We start from the raw sequence: 16345 nt of genomic DNA, 5'->3' as shown, positions 1-16345 counted from the left end.
GCTGTAAGTAGCCCGCAAGAAGGAAACTACAATTCCCGTGATGCCGTGCATCAGCGCAGTGCGCGATGGGAGTTGTAGGTTAACTGCGTTTCTGTTCCCTCAGAGGAGGGATGAAAAAACTACCATTCCCAGGAAGCGCGGCGCTATAGCGCAGGCGCAGAACGGGGTCGGAGGAGGGGGCGTGCTCCACGGGGCTGTCTATGTCTGTCGGTTTCGGGCGCTAGTCGCCATTTAGCGCGGAGAATTAGCCGGGCCGGGCGCAGCGGCTCCTCCCCTCTACCCTCGCGAGGGAGACACTCGGGTTCCCCGGGCCGGGGCCTTGTGCAGGAGGAGGCGGCGGCTGCGGCAGCTTCGCGGGCGGCCCCGGTGAGAGACCCGCGAGGGGGGTTTCCGGCTCGCTGTGAGGCGCCGGCAGGCAGCGAGGGGGCCGGCCCCGCGGCGAGCGGTTACTTCCTACCGGGAGGAGGCCGAGGTCGCCATGGGCGCCGTGTGAGGCGAGAGCTCCCCCGAGTGACCGGGCCGCGCTTCTCCCCCGAGGCGGGGCGTGCCGGGCCTGCCCTCCCCTCTCGCGGCAGGGGTGTGCGGGGCCTGCGCCCCCGGCGCAGTCGCTTCCCGGCCTGGGCCTGCCCCGCTTCCTAGCCCGGGGGGGCCGGTCGCTTTTCCTCTCCGAGAGCAGCTGGGCTGTCCCGCTCCGGGCGGCCAGCGGCTGCTCCCGGCCCAGCACCTGCCTCGGGCTCCTCTCGACTTCTCCCCCCTAGTCCCGTGTCCTGGCCCCGCTGCTGTCGCTCCATGTCGGCCCCGCTGCACGGCTCCCCGCGGCAGGATGGATGTGGACGCTAAGCAGGGACCCACCCCGCCGCTGGCTCAGCCGCCGCCGCCAAGCCCCGCTGTGAGGAGCCCTTGGGACCCTCCTCTGTTGCAGCCGCAGCCGGACGCGCTCCCTGCTCAGTGACACCTCCCACCCCGCATCCTCTCAGCAGCGCTACCCCGAGCCCCGCAGCACCATGTCGGAGGGCTCCGTAGGGAGCAGCAGCCTGGCCCCCCGCTTCCTGGCTCCCCCGCCGCCTCCGCCCAAGAACGGCTCTAGCTCGGACAGCTCCGTGGGGGAGAAGCTAGGAGCCGTCGCTGACCATGATGGCTCGGGGGCCGGAGGAGCAGGCGGCGAGGTGGGAGGCGGGGGCCGGAGCGAGGAATACCGGCGCCGCCGCCACACCATGGACAAGGACAGTCGTGGGGCTGCAGCCACCGAGCACCGCTTCTTCCGCCGTAGCGTGATCTGCGACTCCAATGCTACAGCTCTGGAGCTGCCTAGCTTGCAGCCCGCAGCACCCCCGGCCGTCGCCACTCCCGGGAGTATCACCCCGCTGCTGGGCTCCCCTCCTGAGCCTGCTAGCCAGACCTCCTGCATCTCTGTCACCCACGTCCCCCTGCTACTGTTGCAGCAGCCGTCTCTGTCGCTTCCCCCCGAGGAACAACCCATTCAGGAGCCCGCTGCAGCAGAGGACACCGCCCCGCTACTGCCCAAAGGAGAGGCAGGGGAAGCCACCCCCCAACTCCCTATTAGCACGGTAGGCAGCGCGGCCACCGCCAGCCGGGAGCTCCAGGAGGGGCGGAACCGACAACAAGAGGATATCGAGGAGCTGGAGACCAAGGCGGTGGGCTTCTCTCTTGACGGCCGCTTCCTCAAATTCGATATTGAGATTGGAAGAGGCTCCTTCAAAACAGTCTACAAGGGGTTGGACACCGAGACTACGGTGGAAGTTGCCTGGTGTGAACTACAGGTAAAAGAGGTGCAAATTCCCCAAGCACAGTCACTCCCCTGCTGCCAGCCTCAAGAGAAGGGTAGGATCCTCAGATGACAGGTCAGCTGTCCTTAGGGATGGGGGACACAGTTTTCCCTAGGTGCCACCCAGCCAACCATTCCTTGAATGGAGGGAGCAACTCCTCCCATGAGCTAGGCTGCCTGTTTGATTCCCTAAAGGCCTCTTCGCCCTTATGAGGTTGTCCAAGTGCTGAGTCTTCAGAATCAGTAACCTCTTTGAGTTTGCTGGAGCACTTAGCCTTCATGTCTTCTAAAGGTAATTTGGAGTGTTGCACAAAACCCTTTACCTGAGGGAGTCCAGATAAAGGGGTTCAAGCTATAAAATTAGCATTCACACTTGTTGAAGTCTAGTTCAAGTCTACCTCCAGCTAAAATATTTTTTTTTCAGAGGATTGGCATTTTACATTAATTTAAGAGAAATGTATATGGTAGGGGAAACACTTGCATGTGTAGCTTACGTCATTTTACAGGAGATACTCAAGAAATATGCTAGCAAAGTGCACATAATACAGAGGTAAACCAACCAATGTAAAATTAAATTTGAGCTGGTAGTGTACTATGAATCAATCCCCAGTAGTTCAGCCTAAGTCCCATGGCTGCCTGTTGATACACTGGGAAGTAAATGCTTGCCTTTTGTAAAATTGTGAAGGCTAAAATTCAATCTTTCCAGGTAACTATCTGGTTAAACTGGTACAAAGACGTTGCCGTACCTGCCAGCTCTTCACTTCGACAGAGCTAAGGTTGTGCCGAACCCCAGTCTCATGATGGCAACAGCAGCAACTTCAGCTCCATGGCGAGTTGGAGCATGTATAACTGAATGAGAGGTTGCTGTGCAACAAGGTTAAGGGGGAGGGTAGAGCTTGGCCTACCAGTTACAAATATCTGAAATAGGGGGAATGGAGAGTCTCTGCTCTTGAAAAATTGGAGGGGGCAGAAGAAAGGCAGCAGTGGAAAATAATCTTCCCCATTGCTTCTGAGGGATCAAGTGCATGATCTCAGTGCTCTTTCCTGAATGGCTGCAGTATCTCATGTGCCAAAATTCTTTCTCCTCCACAGAGCAACTTACCTACTGTCACAGTAAAACTGAAAAATGACTGAGACCACTCTCAGCTTGTATTTGTAGCATGCATTCTGAAAGCAAATGACATCTCTGCCAGTGTTCTGGGTAGCTATGCATCACCACATACCTAATAGGTTTGTGATAATAGCTTTGCAAGTTTTTTTTTCTTTTTCTTTTCTCTTAAACAAATCATAAGACCTAGCAGTGTACTCAGGGTATTTTTGTTGTTAGTCCTGTCTGTGTTTAATAGTTGATGCCCAGTCAGATGCTAGGCGCTACTTAACGCACCACTCAGACTGCGCATTGAAAATTTATCTGTTTTCTGTATGCAGTCTGATGTAATTTTGATTTGAAATCCTAACCTTATTCGCTGTTTAAAAGGCTCTTTGAGTTACTCTCAGATTCATCTTAATATTCAGGTATTGTTTATTGTCCTGAAATGATTGTCAGCTTGGTAGTGATAATTTCTGACTTCAGCAGATGATATGACAGTCAGAATGTACTAATGGTTTTGGGGTACTACAGGAACAAATTGGCTAATAGAAACATCACATACTTTTTATTTACAAATAAGTCTGTTTATAAAACAGACTTAACAGATTTTGAAGTTAAACATTCTTTTATCAGACACTTCAGAAATAACATAATTGTTGGAATAACAATGTAAAACAGGGGGAAGAAAATCTTTACAGAGTAAGAAAAGGGTGATAGCCCTCCAGCAAAACTGAACTGGAGTTCATGAGTGGTTTGTAGATTACATTATTACTTATATTTCACAGTTTGCAGTTTGAGTACCAATTGTGTGATAACTCCACAGGGTGAGTGACAAAGGTACAGGGCGTGAACAGAGAACTGTCCTGTAGGCAGTAGAAATAAACTAGCAACTACAGAAATGAGAGCCTGTGATGCATGGTACATAGGATATTTTAAGGCCATGAATCTGCTGATTCCTCACTGCCTTCAGTTTTGACTGGAGAGGGACCCTGTAGTGATACTACATATTAACTTCAGTAATAATTATAGGAGGATGTCATTGCTGTTCTGTCACTTACATTGAAGTTTTCTTGGTCTGCTCACTTCACTCAGACTCAACTGTATGGCTTTGCAAGGATGAACTGACGCTTTATAAGGATCTACTGATTCAAGGAGTGTTGCAGAGAGGAGGAATTAGTGAACTCTATGCCAACCTCAGGTGGATTAATTTCTTTTGTGAGCACAAATGAGCTCTGATTCTTTTAGGTCTGTCTTGACTTTGTGACCAATTTATGTTTAAACTTTTCATCATTTTGGTGCTTTGAAAAGTATTATTTGAAAATACAATAGCTACCTCTTGTCTATAGTTGAACCTAGTAAAGTTGGGGAAGAAATTCAAAGAATTAAATCTTACTTTTTCTTTTGAAAAGAACTCTGTCCAAAATGTTCAGTTTATTTCTAGATCTCAACACTAGCACTGCTATGTAATTTGGGAGCTGAAAGAGCATTCTAGACATAGGAGAGGTGATGAGCATGGCAGGTGTTCCTTTAGTTCAGGAGGTTTTTTTTTGTATCCAGTGCTACCACAATAAGTCACATCTGAACTTGGTAAGAATTTACTTAAGCATAGCGTGTAGCCACAGACACCGTTTTCTGGCTGACGCTCGTTTGCATGATATAGCAGCCTAACCTGGTGTAAGTAAAACTTGCTATACACATGGTATCGCACAATTTGAAAAGATGATAGAGGAATAAAACATCACAATTCTTATTTGGAAGGCACACGATGGGGGACAAACTGCAAATGCAGTGTATGGAAGCCTACCAAAACTTCTATATGTATTTAACTTATAGTCTTTTGAGTATACATTTAATGCCTAAGTTATCTGAAACATCTTTGCTGATAGGAAAGGCTAAACTGCCAATCTTTTTACTGTTTATCAAAATTGTTAAATATTTTTCATCATGAAGTGTTCAAATTGTATAGTACTGAGGACACTCCTGCTAGAGCATTCAAGGATTTGGTGTATTACGCAGGCAAGCCTAGAATGGACTTGGCAGTAGAATGTCTGTTTAACTGTGGGGTTTCTAACTGGATGACACATCTGTCTTTGACTCTAAACTAGGAACCAGGTAGGGAGATCAAGGGTAAAATTTTTGGGAGTGTCTCATTTTTCAAAAGGAATGTAGATACTTAAATCCATTTTGAAAAATTACTTATTTTCCCAAGTCACTTTGGAAAATCTCACCATGTCTTTCAGAAGACTGGATGACTGCATGGTGGTGTACCTTGTGTTTGTCAGGCTGAGAATTGTAGCATAAATGGAAAAGTAAACTTATTTTTAGTTCTCCAAAAGCTACAGATGTGTAGCTTAATGGCAGTTCTCCCTTTTTTCAGGTAGGAAACGTGGGTGAAATTTCTGTTTTTTCTTTCCTTATACAGGGAAGTGGGAATCTGTGATCTGGAGGCTCTTGTAGTGATTCAATGGTAGACCACTATGCAGCCTTGTAGCATATTTTGGCTTTGCTCCAAATGCTTGGTTCTCACTTCTGTTATTCTTCTTCCACTGGTTACATGGGTTGAAGTGCATCTTCCATTGTCATAATTGGATGTGTCACAACCTCTTTCTAGATGCAGTTAGGGTCAGCACTCTAATAGGCTTCATGATATAGATGGCAAGCACAAAATCAGTTAAATATCTCCTTGTGAATGGAATGGCAGTAATTGAAAGAGGGGAAAATAGCTGTGTGTAACTCGTAACATGGCTGGTTAATCTGATAGTTAAGAATTGTTTTTCATTTTTGAACAGCCTCTTTTGGTTCAAGTGGCATTGCTACTAGGAGGAATACATGATGCCTTATTCTTGTTACATTAAACTTAACTCTATGTTATTGAGTAACTGTAGGTCAGAGGAAGTCACAGTTGCAGTTGATTATTCATGTAAACTAAGTCTTAGGTGTGGTCTGTGAACGTCCAGGTAAGTCCCTTCTTTCCTCTCATTGAGTCAGTTTTGAGTGGGATTGTGTAGTCTACTTAAGTTCATCAAATAACACAGACCTGCAGCATAACTGGTTTGAACTGAGAATCTTCCGAGTGATGTTGGATTGCTATGGGAATTGATCACTTGTGAAAGAGCACTAATACTGATAAACATGAAAGTGCGGTGGGTGTTAGTTAATTTGCCAGTCTGTGCAGACTGGTTCATTCTCATGCTGTTGCTTGGACAGTTTAGGGTCACTGAATGTATTATGAGCGTCCATGATGTTCTGTCCTGAGCCAAATCTGGTGGATTACGGGGTAGGATGCCAGTAAGAGATGGGTTTTAGGTCTTACAGGGCGTGTCTTTCATCTGCTTTCATTGGATCATAGTAGAAGATGATTCTTGGAGAGAAGTTGGTAGGCATTCAGAGCAGATGAACATACCACATGAGTGTGTTGGGTGACCATTTGAGAAAGCAGGACCTGTTTAGTTAGAAAACAGATCTCTTCATTCAACTTGAATTTGTCTCCTTGAGGCTTTTGATTATTTGAACATGCTTTACTTGAATGGTGTCCAACTTCTTTTCAGTCATGACAGTGAGAGGCCATGTTTCAGTCTCATGTTTCAGAATACGGACCACCAAAGCATTGTATATGCTTAGCCTCATCTCCCTACTTAGCAGGGTGGTCGGTTTCCAGAAGATGCTCTTAATGAGGTGCCCCACTACTGACTGTGCTTTTGCAATGCTTTCTCAATGCTGCCCATGTTACTGATGCCAAAGGCAAGGTTGATGAAATCACTGACAGTCTTGGGTGGCTGCCCATTAAGGTGCTTGAGCACTCGGTGTTCAGAGTAATCAACTGGAAGAATTTTGCTTTTACTCCAATTAATTTTTGGGCTGACTTTTGCCACTGCGCTTTCCCAGGACTTTAAATGCTGCTACTAGCTTGTCTGTTGATTCAACAGCTAGTGTTGTGTTGGTGAGGTTCTTATCAAGGCATATGTCAAAAGTGTATTTACTAAGTGTCTAATCAAGTGCATAGTCTATGATGACATTGAAATGTTCTGGGGCAGCAAAGCATCTTTGTCAAATTCTCAACCTAATTTGGAAAAAGGCAGTTCTTTTCCCATGTAAAAACACAATTTGAGGCGTCTCCATGTGGGAGATGGGACACTACAGAGGACAAGTATGTTGCTCCAAACTGAGGAACTATTCTGGAGATCAAGAATATCCAAAGTTATTGCTTCCAAAATTTGCTATTGATGATATTTATTCTCATGCTTTAGGTTTAAACCAGTCTCTAACTGCTAGAGATGGGGATGAGATTTATATAGGGGGCAGATCTCACATCTGCATACTGTGGGTTTCTTTCACCTTCATCTGAAGCATCTGATAATGGGTCATTATCAGAAACAGGATACTGGACGTAAATTGACTTTGATCTAGTATGGCAAGTCCTCCGTTACTGTGCCTATCTAGTATTACTTGTGTAGTTTTAACTGGATAGATACAAAAGAAATGAGGTTCACTGTCTAATAGCATTAAAGCACTAGATTTTTTTTTGGCAATCGTGTATAACTTGAGACAATTGCTCAATCAAGTATAGGAAAATGCTGAAGGACCTTACGATGGAGGTAATATACCCACTAAAGTTTAAGTATTGTCTTTTCATAAACTTGAATGCATATAACTGTGTGCAGCACTTATGAATGCAGCATGATCATGTGAAGATACACCACAGAGAGTGCCTAGATTTAACCCTTCCTCGAATAAGTCATTAACTGACTGGCTAGGGATGACTGGGAGGGAAGAGGAGGATCACCAGGACAATCCAAATTGGGTCATCCACCATCCTTGTGGACCTTTTACGTTGTCATCTGATCTAACCCTTAGCCTAGTGCCCCACCAAGTGGTTTTAAGGCATTCCAAGGTGTCTTGCCCAGAATTGTTGAGACGCATGCTCTAAGGGGTGCAAGAAAAGGTACACATTCATGGCATTCTTCATTCAGAACAGAGTGGGCATGCTGTTAAAGAAACATTCTGCAGCTAGCTAAAGATCTCTGGCTCACTCCAGACTGCATTATTGTCAAGGTTTCTTAGAAAATGCTCTTAAAATACTTGGATTTTTTTTTAAGTGATCAAGGATTTTTCAGTAGAAGAAAACTTTGAGAATATTGGGGTGTAGGTGGGAGAGCTCTTATTAGACTTTCATTTGTAAGTTTGGACTGTAACTTAAAATTTCAAGTCTGAGCTTAAGCTTGCATTGATGTGTCTGAGCTTACCTGAAAAGTGGAAATTTAGCAGGCTGCAGAACATATATCCTTATTTTGAAGCCCATCTCCTGGTTAAAATGACCAGGTACTGCTGAGTGACACATAAGAGAACCTGGCATGTTAGCAGGCTTATGCTGGGAGGAAGGAATTGTTGTGGGGGAAAAAGCTAGTAATACTTTCCGTGCAGAAGGAGATATGGTGCCCTCTGCTGCTTGTTTAGTGCTGTTTTAAATGCCTGAACTTGGGATACTAGAGCCATCTAGTGATTCACAGGATAGGCTGCAGCAGTACAAGCTTGTTCCCTCTATTTTACCAGTAAGACTAAAAAGAGGTGGAAGGCCCACCAAGCCTCTTCAATTCTTGGCATGTCTGAGACAGCCAACACAATTTTTCTGTGCTGATTTATGATGTGGAAACTCTAATGGGAATAGTTCAAGAACCAACAGACTTATTTCAACTAGGTCAATGAGCAGTCAACAGACTGTGAAACTTTTGATAACTATCAAATTGAGTGCCTATTCTCCCAGTGCAGGGTAACTCCCATTGACTGTGATGGAAGAATATGGCTCCTTAAGCCACTGATGCAGAAAGGAGAGATTCTGTCTCATGACTTTTCAACTCCCTCTTTATCTAAATGGCTGTACCAGTTCCTACTTTCGCTATACCAGTAGCTGAATATAGGTTGTGAATCTAATCTGCTTCTTTCCCTGCCAGATATACTTTTTTCATTTTTAGTTGTCTGCCTTGTTTCTCCCCCTGAACCCACACAGTGAATGACTGTGAAACGTGCCCATAATCTGTAGTATACCTCTGTTCATTGGTGGTAGAGGGATAGGACCCTTGGTTTTTGAGTGTTTTGGCATAAGTTAGATAGAATAGTTGAGATGGGATGCATTTGGATGACAGACAATACCATGTGTGACAGATGACTGTAGTCTGGTATTGTTAATACAGCTGGTCAGACCAGACAGTCTTGCTTAGCCTTTAAATGTCTACTCAATTGGTATCAGTTACCCATGCTTGCATCTCTCTTTTTTTTTTTTTTTGCCGGCTGATCTCTGTTATGGTGTTAACTGCCCTAACAGGAGATGGATCATTTCTGCCTTACTGACTCTTTCTGGTGAATTGCTTGGACCAATGCATATGAATCTTGAACGATATGAAAATATTGACTATTTCTCTCCTTGTTAAGATGGTGGACACAAACTAGAGCATATGAGTATTACTATTAAAAGATGAAATCCAGGCGATTATCTTAAGGATTTAAACATCTGCATATGCTTATGTAACGTACATCTGTTAATAACAGCTTCTGTGTTACTGCTAGGATTTGGTTAAATGTTACAGAATGTCAGCATTTCTTTATTTTCCAGATGAGTTTTTAGAGTGGCTTTATTTCTTAAAGCCTTGATATATTTCACCAAACAACTATTTTTAGTTTTCTCTCCCCTGGTGCAACTGTTTACAATTTAACTTCAAGACACTGCCCACATTCCTTGGGGTAACAGCAATTTTTTTCTGAATAAACCTGTTTCATCAAGAGTTATGCATATATTGGAAGCATTAGCTTCTAAAATCCTGTAGGTACTCTATGCTGAAATGATCTGTGCTGTTTTCAGTTGGCTTGGACCCACTCAACATCAGATACTTTTAGGCAGGGGAAGGAACCATGAGAAATGATGTCTAACTTGAGTTGAAGGGAGCAGTTGAGACTTACTGAATGCAGACCTCATTCTGTCTCACTGTAGGTTAACTACATCAGAAATACTGGTGGGAAAACTGACTGAATTTATTAGAAATCTCCCATGTTGAGCTTCCAGCAATATTTTTCACTTCAGTATTGCACTCAGGATCTAGGCAAGTAGGGAGCTATTGTGTATAGAGTGGTCGTTGGAGGAAACCTAATGCTGGTCAAATGCAGAAAATAGCATACAATTCACTGGTTTAGTGAGTTGTCAGATTTACCAGAAGCAAGTAGTGTGCTGGAAACTTAACAGCAAAAATTAAAGTAGCTGATGGCAGAGTGAGCTCTAGTTTCCTCTTCGCGCCTTCTTTTTTAGTGAAAAAACCACAAACATCCTTCACTTGCTTATTGATTCAGCTGCTAATCTGAAAATGGCTTGGCCTTTTCTAAGGTGTTTGCATCTGAAAATTTTACTGTGGACACTTGCATTTTTCATCTTGATGGAAACTACAGGCCAATTCAAATTTTATGATGAGATTTTGCTGTTCAGATACATTACAGGCTAAGGGAGCAACTCCTGACAGAAAAGCCCCACTGTCTTATGGGTGAACTTGGAAAATGTAAGGTTATGAGAGAAAACTCCGATAAGAAATCGGGAATGGAATTCAGTATCTTTCTGGCAACTCCTGCAGCAGATCAGGTACTAGATGTATTGGTGTTTCTTCTCCACTGGGTTTTACTGGTGATGTCTAGAAGGGGGTCCTGATGCATGGGCAACTCAGGGCCTCCATATCATTTGCCCAGGCTTGTGCCCTGGAGACATACACAAAACACTATATTCCCCTTCATCAGAAAAAAAATACATTACTATGGAATTTTTCTAGAGTGAGAGTGGTGAAAGGCCTGGTTCTGGAGTGCAAATGCATTCTAGGACTTGTCTGCACTAAAATTTCTGTGCTTTACATGGCTCAGCTGTAAATTAGTGGTCCCCATTGTTGATCCCAGGGTAGAAAGGGCTCTGGGTTAGTGTTGCCCTTTGTTGTGTGGACTGGCTCTGGGTTGCTCTATGCAACATGGTGTTTAAAACATCAGTTGCTGCCTGAAGCTTTAAGAGCTGTAGAAATTAATGTTCTAGAAAGAGTGCTCATTTTGAGACTACATTAACGAGTACAAGGGAACTCTTCATGTTTTCCAGCAAGGTCCACATGTGCCAGTTAGCGCAGGACACTCCAGTGAGCACTAAAACTTTCACTCCTCTAGTGTGGGTGAAAACATGGTGTAGATAAGCCCTAAGTCACTTTTCATATGGCATTGGACAGGGCAAAACTTAATGACTTGGTATGACAGATGACTTCCTTTATTGTCTATTTGGTAAGTTTTCAGTCTGCTGATCTTTGGAAGCTTCTTCCAAGGGCCTTAAATTGTAAATCTTTACTTGAGGGACTGTCTGGTGATCTTACTGTGTGTAGACCAGGCCTTACATGTGGGCACTATTGTAATGGCCTGTGATTTTGAATTTTTCACAAAGCTTCTCAATTTCTAGTATACCAGAGCTAAAATAGTCTTTTTAGACTGCTTACAAAGTAAAGATGCTTTCAACCTTATTTGAGTACAGCAACTCTTGTTTAAAAAAACAAAAAAACCACAGCTCTCTGCTTTTTTGGTACCTCTGCCAGATTAGTAACCTTCAAAGTGTCAAGCAGCTTCTATAGTTAAGAGAAGTGTGCTGTAATACTTTCCCAACATATATAAAGACAGACAGGAAGGAATATAAAGTGCTGTCATGGACCAGGTATAGGCAATATTTAAAATACTGAGTGGGAAGAAAAGAAAACTGGTTCTCTTGCTGCACTCTCAATTTGACTGGCAAAATGACTTATTTTTTAGAGGCTTTAATGCATGTGATGGCACTTGCTTGAAATAGGACAAATGTCCAATCTTATAGCTAATGTTTCATTAAAACTAGGAAAATACATCATTCAAACAAATCTCCTCTTTCCAGCCTGAGACTTTATTTGTCTTAAGCTTGGGGACTCATAGCAGTTGAAGCTCCTTTTATCCAAAGTGTAAAATAGAAGTGAGGTCTGCTGTCCAGATATTAGAGACCTGAAAATAAAACTAGTTATCACCCAGTGCTGCTGACTGTGCAATTCCTCATAAGAAACTTTGAAAGCTGATGAAGCATTTGAAAGAGAAAGTTGGAGAATTGCAAACAGTTCCACATTTTATATGGTCTTGTCTTTAAAAACAAAAAAAACCCTAACACTTTAAAATGTGTGAACCAGGATGGCATAAATCTGCCAGTAAATGTTCAAATGTGAAAATTGCTAGTCTACATGAAAATAAGTATCTGCTGCTTGTGCTCAAACTTCTAGACTAAAACTTCAATTTCAGATTCTGCTTCTAGCTTCAGTGACTCGCACAGATTTTGATTAAGTCACTTAATCTTGTCGTGCCTGCATTTACCCATATAAAATCAGTCTCAGGCTTATTTGACTCACAAGGCTATTGTGGATTTAATATTTGTGAAAGACTTTGAACATGAGAAGCACTGCAGTTATACATGCACTCACAATTTCCAAAATGTGTGGTACCAGGGTCAGGCAAAGTTAATTAGAATATCTGGTGACTTACTGGATTATCCTGTTAATGTGTTTTGCCTCTGATCACATATTATAGAGCGAGCTGTATGGCTCATCTTTTGCACAAGGTGAGATTTAAAGCAATTATAATTAGATGTCTATGAAGCAGTTTATTTAATTGGGGAGAAAATGAAACACTTAGTCTTGCAGCAATATCCATGTATTGGTTAGTGCTAAATGACTAGAAAATTCGTAGAAAACTGCATGGTGGTTTTGACCTCTCTGAAACCTCTAAAGAGAACATGTTTGGTGTACTGATGAAGGACACAAGTGTTAAATAGAAACTCTTGTAGTTACAATTAAACTACTTAATGTTGCTCCCCCACATTTGGGTCAAGTGGAAAAATGGGGAGACTTTTCCAATCATAGAACAATTTGTACATTGTTTCCTCCAGCCAAATAATGGTACTTGACCTATCCCTTTTCTCTTGACAACTTGGGACAAAACAACTGCGATCTAGTGACTACTGGTTAAGGCACTGATTAACCATTACAGTGTTGCTGAATTTTAATGAACCCGTACATATGCTTGGTTTAAGACTTGGCAAGAAATTCTGGTTGGTGCTAGTAGGTTCCCACACTCCATGCTTCCCTACTTGAAGGGCTTATCTACCCTTAAAATGCTACAGCAGTGCAGCTACACTAGGGCAGTGCTTCAGTGAAGACAGTACTTATGCCGATGGGAGAGGTTCCCTGATTGGCTTATGTAATCCATCTCCCCTAGAGGCAGTAGCTAGGTCAAGGGAAGAATTTTCTAATCTAGCCAGGGCCCTGTTTGGACCTATATTCTTCGATGGCCAGTGACAAATTCTGCAAAGCAGTAGAATTACTTAGTTGTGGGAACTTTAATTTCAACTTGTAAAACTACAGTGGATAACTATTCTGTAGTTATTTGGACAGTAAAACTCACAATTAATATACATACATACACACACACACATATATTCACATCCCACTTAATAGTAAACTTTCTCAGATTAAATATCAAATTACAATAGTTATCTTGTTATGCTTTTAAAAACTTGTTGAAAATAAGTAACATTCTATTCACTTCAACTTTTTCTAACTTACTGCCAAATTCCAGTTGAAGCTCAAACAATGCGTAATTGCATTGTGGAGGGCAATCACAGTGGACAAGGAAGATTTAGAAATAGGGGAGGGAACTAAGTGAGTGGCTTTTGTCTGCTGGATTGATGGTGGTGTAGGGCTTTTTGTCGCTTGGGATGGGAATAGAATCTGAATATGAGGGATTTCAGCTTGTGTTTTGGGGGGAGGGAGTTAGATGACAGTGTTTTTTTTAATGTGCAGAAAGATTTCCCCCCCTTCACCCTCTTTTGCATGAATCCCCTCCTTACTTTCTGTGATGATGGTGGGGGTAATGTTGGCCTGTAGGTATAGCATCTACTTCTACCCAGGAGAAAGATGCAGGAGAGATTTCTCTTCTGGTTTCTCACCTATTTCAAGCAACATGCTGCTTGCCTCCATCAAAAGTGTGAGCAAGGAAAGGTATCTGGATGGTGCCTGAAATAGTGCTTTGTCCCCAAGACTGCCCATCATGAATCTGCATTTAGTCCCTCCACAAGCCACTTGGCAGATCAGGGAATATTTTTTTCCTGTGGTGACCATTCTGTGGAAGAAAGTGGATTCTGCAGCCATGGAATTGTGGTATTCACAGAAGTTGTGACTACAGTTCACACCTGTATAGATGTCTTGACACTTAGATCTATGTGCTTCCAAATTTAAAACTACCAGCTGGTAATCTAATCCACAGTTGCATTTCAGTAGGCTGCTTCTTTCCCCAAGAATCTACTACTTATCCTTGCTTCTCCCCCCTCCTCACATTTTTTTCTAGGAACAGGGGAAAAAAAAAATCCAAGTACTAGACTGGACTGTAGCTGAAAGGATATCGTATTTCAGATCTGCCTTCTCTTACTTTTCAGATGACCAAAACATAAGCAATAGCTGAATTTTCTCTTTTTGGGGGGGAGGAGGGAGAGGTCAATGGCAGTCAAACTCAGCAATTTCCTTTTCCAATTCCCTGAGTTTGGTGTGGAAGTAGCTGTAGTTTGCCATTTTGAATAGTCATACTCGCGTCATTAGGATGGGATGGAAATATGTCAACTGTTTCAAATGTAAATATTCAGTGCAACAGCTGTAAGTAATCAAGCTCTAAGGTTAGTAGCTAAGGCATCACTTTCTAGGACTGTAGGCATTGCTTTAACAAAATTGGAGAAAATATTTGACAGTTCCAGAACTGTTTTGGTGAAATAAAACTAATGAGCAGCTTTTGTTACTGGCAAGACTCAAAAACACACATTGTTTTTTGTTGGGGGAAGAGGGTGAAGTGGGCCCTCTTAGAACTGTGAGTTCCACCTTCCATCATTCCTCAGAAAATCCTCTCTTTTCGAGCCATAAGTCCTCATAGTGACCACGTCCTGTGGGCTGTTGGAGGATGAGAAGCCATTGATGCTGTTTCTAAAGCAGCCAGAGAGGTTGCTGTTAAGTAACTTAAACTCCTTCCCTGCCTCCCCGCTTTCAGAGTCTGTCACTATACTATTCTTAGTTTTGGGGATGGACTCTTCTGGCATTGTTCAGTCTCCCTCTTCAACTGAAAACTACTGATATGGCCCTAAATGAGTTACATTTAAGGAAAGACAGGGATGCCTGACTTTATTTAGTTGTAAATAGCAAGGAGCCACTTATCAACAAATCTTTTTTTAATGAGTCTACCTGACATTGATAAATGGAGGGGTCAACTTTTATTTTTCAGGTTAAGGAAGGTATCTGCTTCCCTCAGACTGTAAATGAGACTTAATTTATTCATTAGTTTTGGGAACAGGGTTTGGGAGACTGCAAATCGCCATTGGCCATGTGTTACATGCACTGCTGAACATAATGTGAAACTAAGTGCCATAAAAAGTTAAGTACCAAGTAAATGGTTGAAAAAAGCCTTTAATGGGAGAATGGCCATGGTCATTAATTTGGTAGAATAGTTCTTGTGAAGACAAATTTGTGAGGCTGTGGTTCTTGGTTAGTGAAGACTGAAATGATCAGAAAAATTAATTTAGTTCTTGCTTCTTTTGCCCTCCCTCCCTAGAATAGTAATGTGCTCATGCTAAAAGCTAGGGCGGGGGGTGGGGGGAGATGGGACTAATCCTGTTCCAGTTGAACTTACTAGCTGTCAGAATTTTGAAGTAAGCAAAAGAGCCAACCTTGTAAAGTTTCATCTGGCTGAAAGGGATACTTCTAAAGGTGCTCTTGAATGTATGGTTCTGTAGCAGACTACCTTCTATAAATAAATCATGTGCAAGCATTAACCATAACTGGTTCCCTTTAGTTTGCCAGTATTCACTGGCTTGATAAGAAAAAGTTACCTATCTTACATTAACTATATAGTTTTTGGAGATGTTTTGTCCACATGGATTCCATTCTTGATGTGCATGCATCCTCTGTGTGTGAGATGGGATTCAGTTGGTCAGCAGTGTTCTTTGGGGCCCAAACCAGTGACCTCCCTATATAAAGGCATGAAGGGCTCAACTCCTAATTTCCTTCACCAATACAGAATCCTAGAGGAGTAGAGCTACCTGGTTGTGGGATCTGATACAGATCTGATCTGGAAGATTCCTGTGAAGATTAGTGTCTCCTCAAAAGTGTGGACTGTGCTCCACGTAGTTGCCCTACAGATTTCAGAAATGGACTCATAGTTACAGGGGTAGTGGCACCTGTCCCCTTTTGTGGTCTCTGAGTGCACCCATTCAGGTGTCAGACCTCATGCCTTTACCTTCCTATGGTGGAATTCCATACTTACACGTAGTCCAGTCCCTAGGCAATGATATCCTGTGTATTAGTTGTGCTTATCCATCTGACTGAGTTCTGACATCTGCAGTTCTTCAGAGTCTGTGACCAGTA

General features: G+C 43.1%; 1 protein-coding gene across 3 annotated transcripts in view; it reads left to right on the top strand.

The window, feature by feature from the left end:
* The first annotated feature begins 226 nt into the window (after positions 1 to 226).
* The window catches only part of LOC311523963 (serine/threonine-protein kinase WNK1-like), a 171532-nt gene continuing 155413 nt past the window's right edge, over positions 227 to 16345 (top strand). For 2 of the 3 annotated variants that reach the window (XM_084634576.1, XM_084634575.1), the window contains exon 1: positions 227 to 1781. In XM_084634576.1, coding sequence (XP_084490702.1) covers positions 1005 to 1781 — 777 coding nt within the window. In that variant the 5' untranslated portion in view covers positions 227 to 1004. The remainder of the gene's footprint in view (positions 1782 to 16345) is intronic. The other variant, XM_084634577.1, reaches the window with a different exon arrangement.

The sequence above is a fragment of the Lepidochelys olivacea genome, assembly GCF_965140295.1.
Source record: "Lepidochelys olivacea isolate rLepOli2 genome assembly, chromosome: 1".
Taxonomy (NCBI): Eukaryota; Metazoa; Chordata; order Testudines; family Cheloniidae; genus Lepidochelys; species Lepidochelys olivacea.
This window is presented reverse-complemented; position numbering and strand designations above follow the sequence as displayed.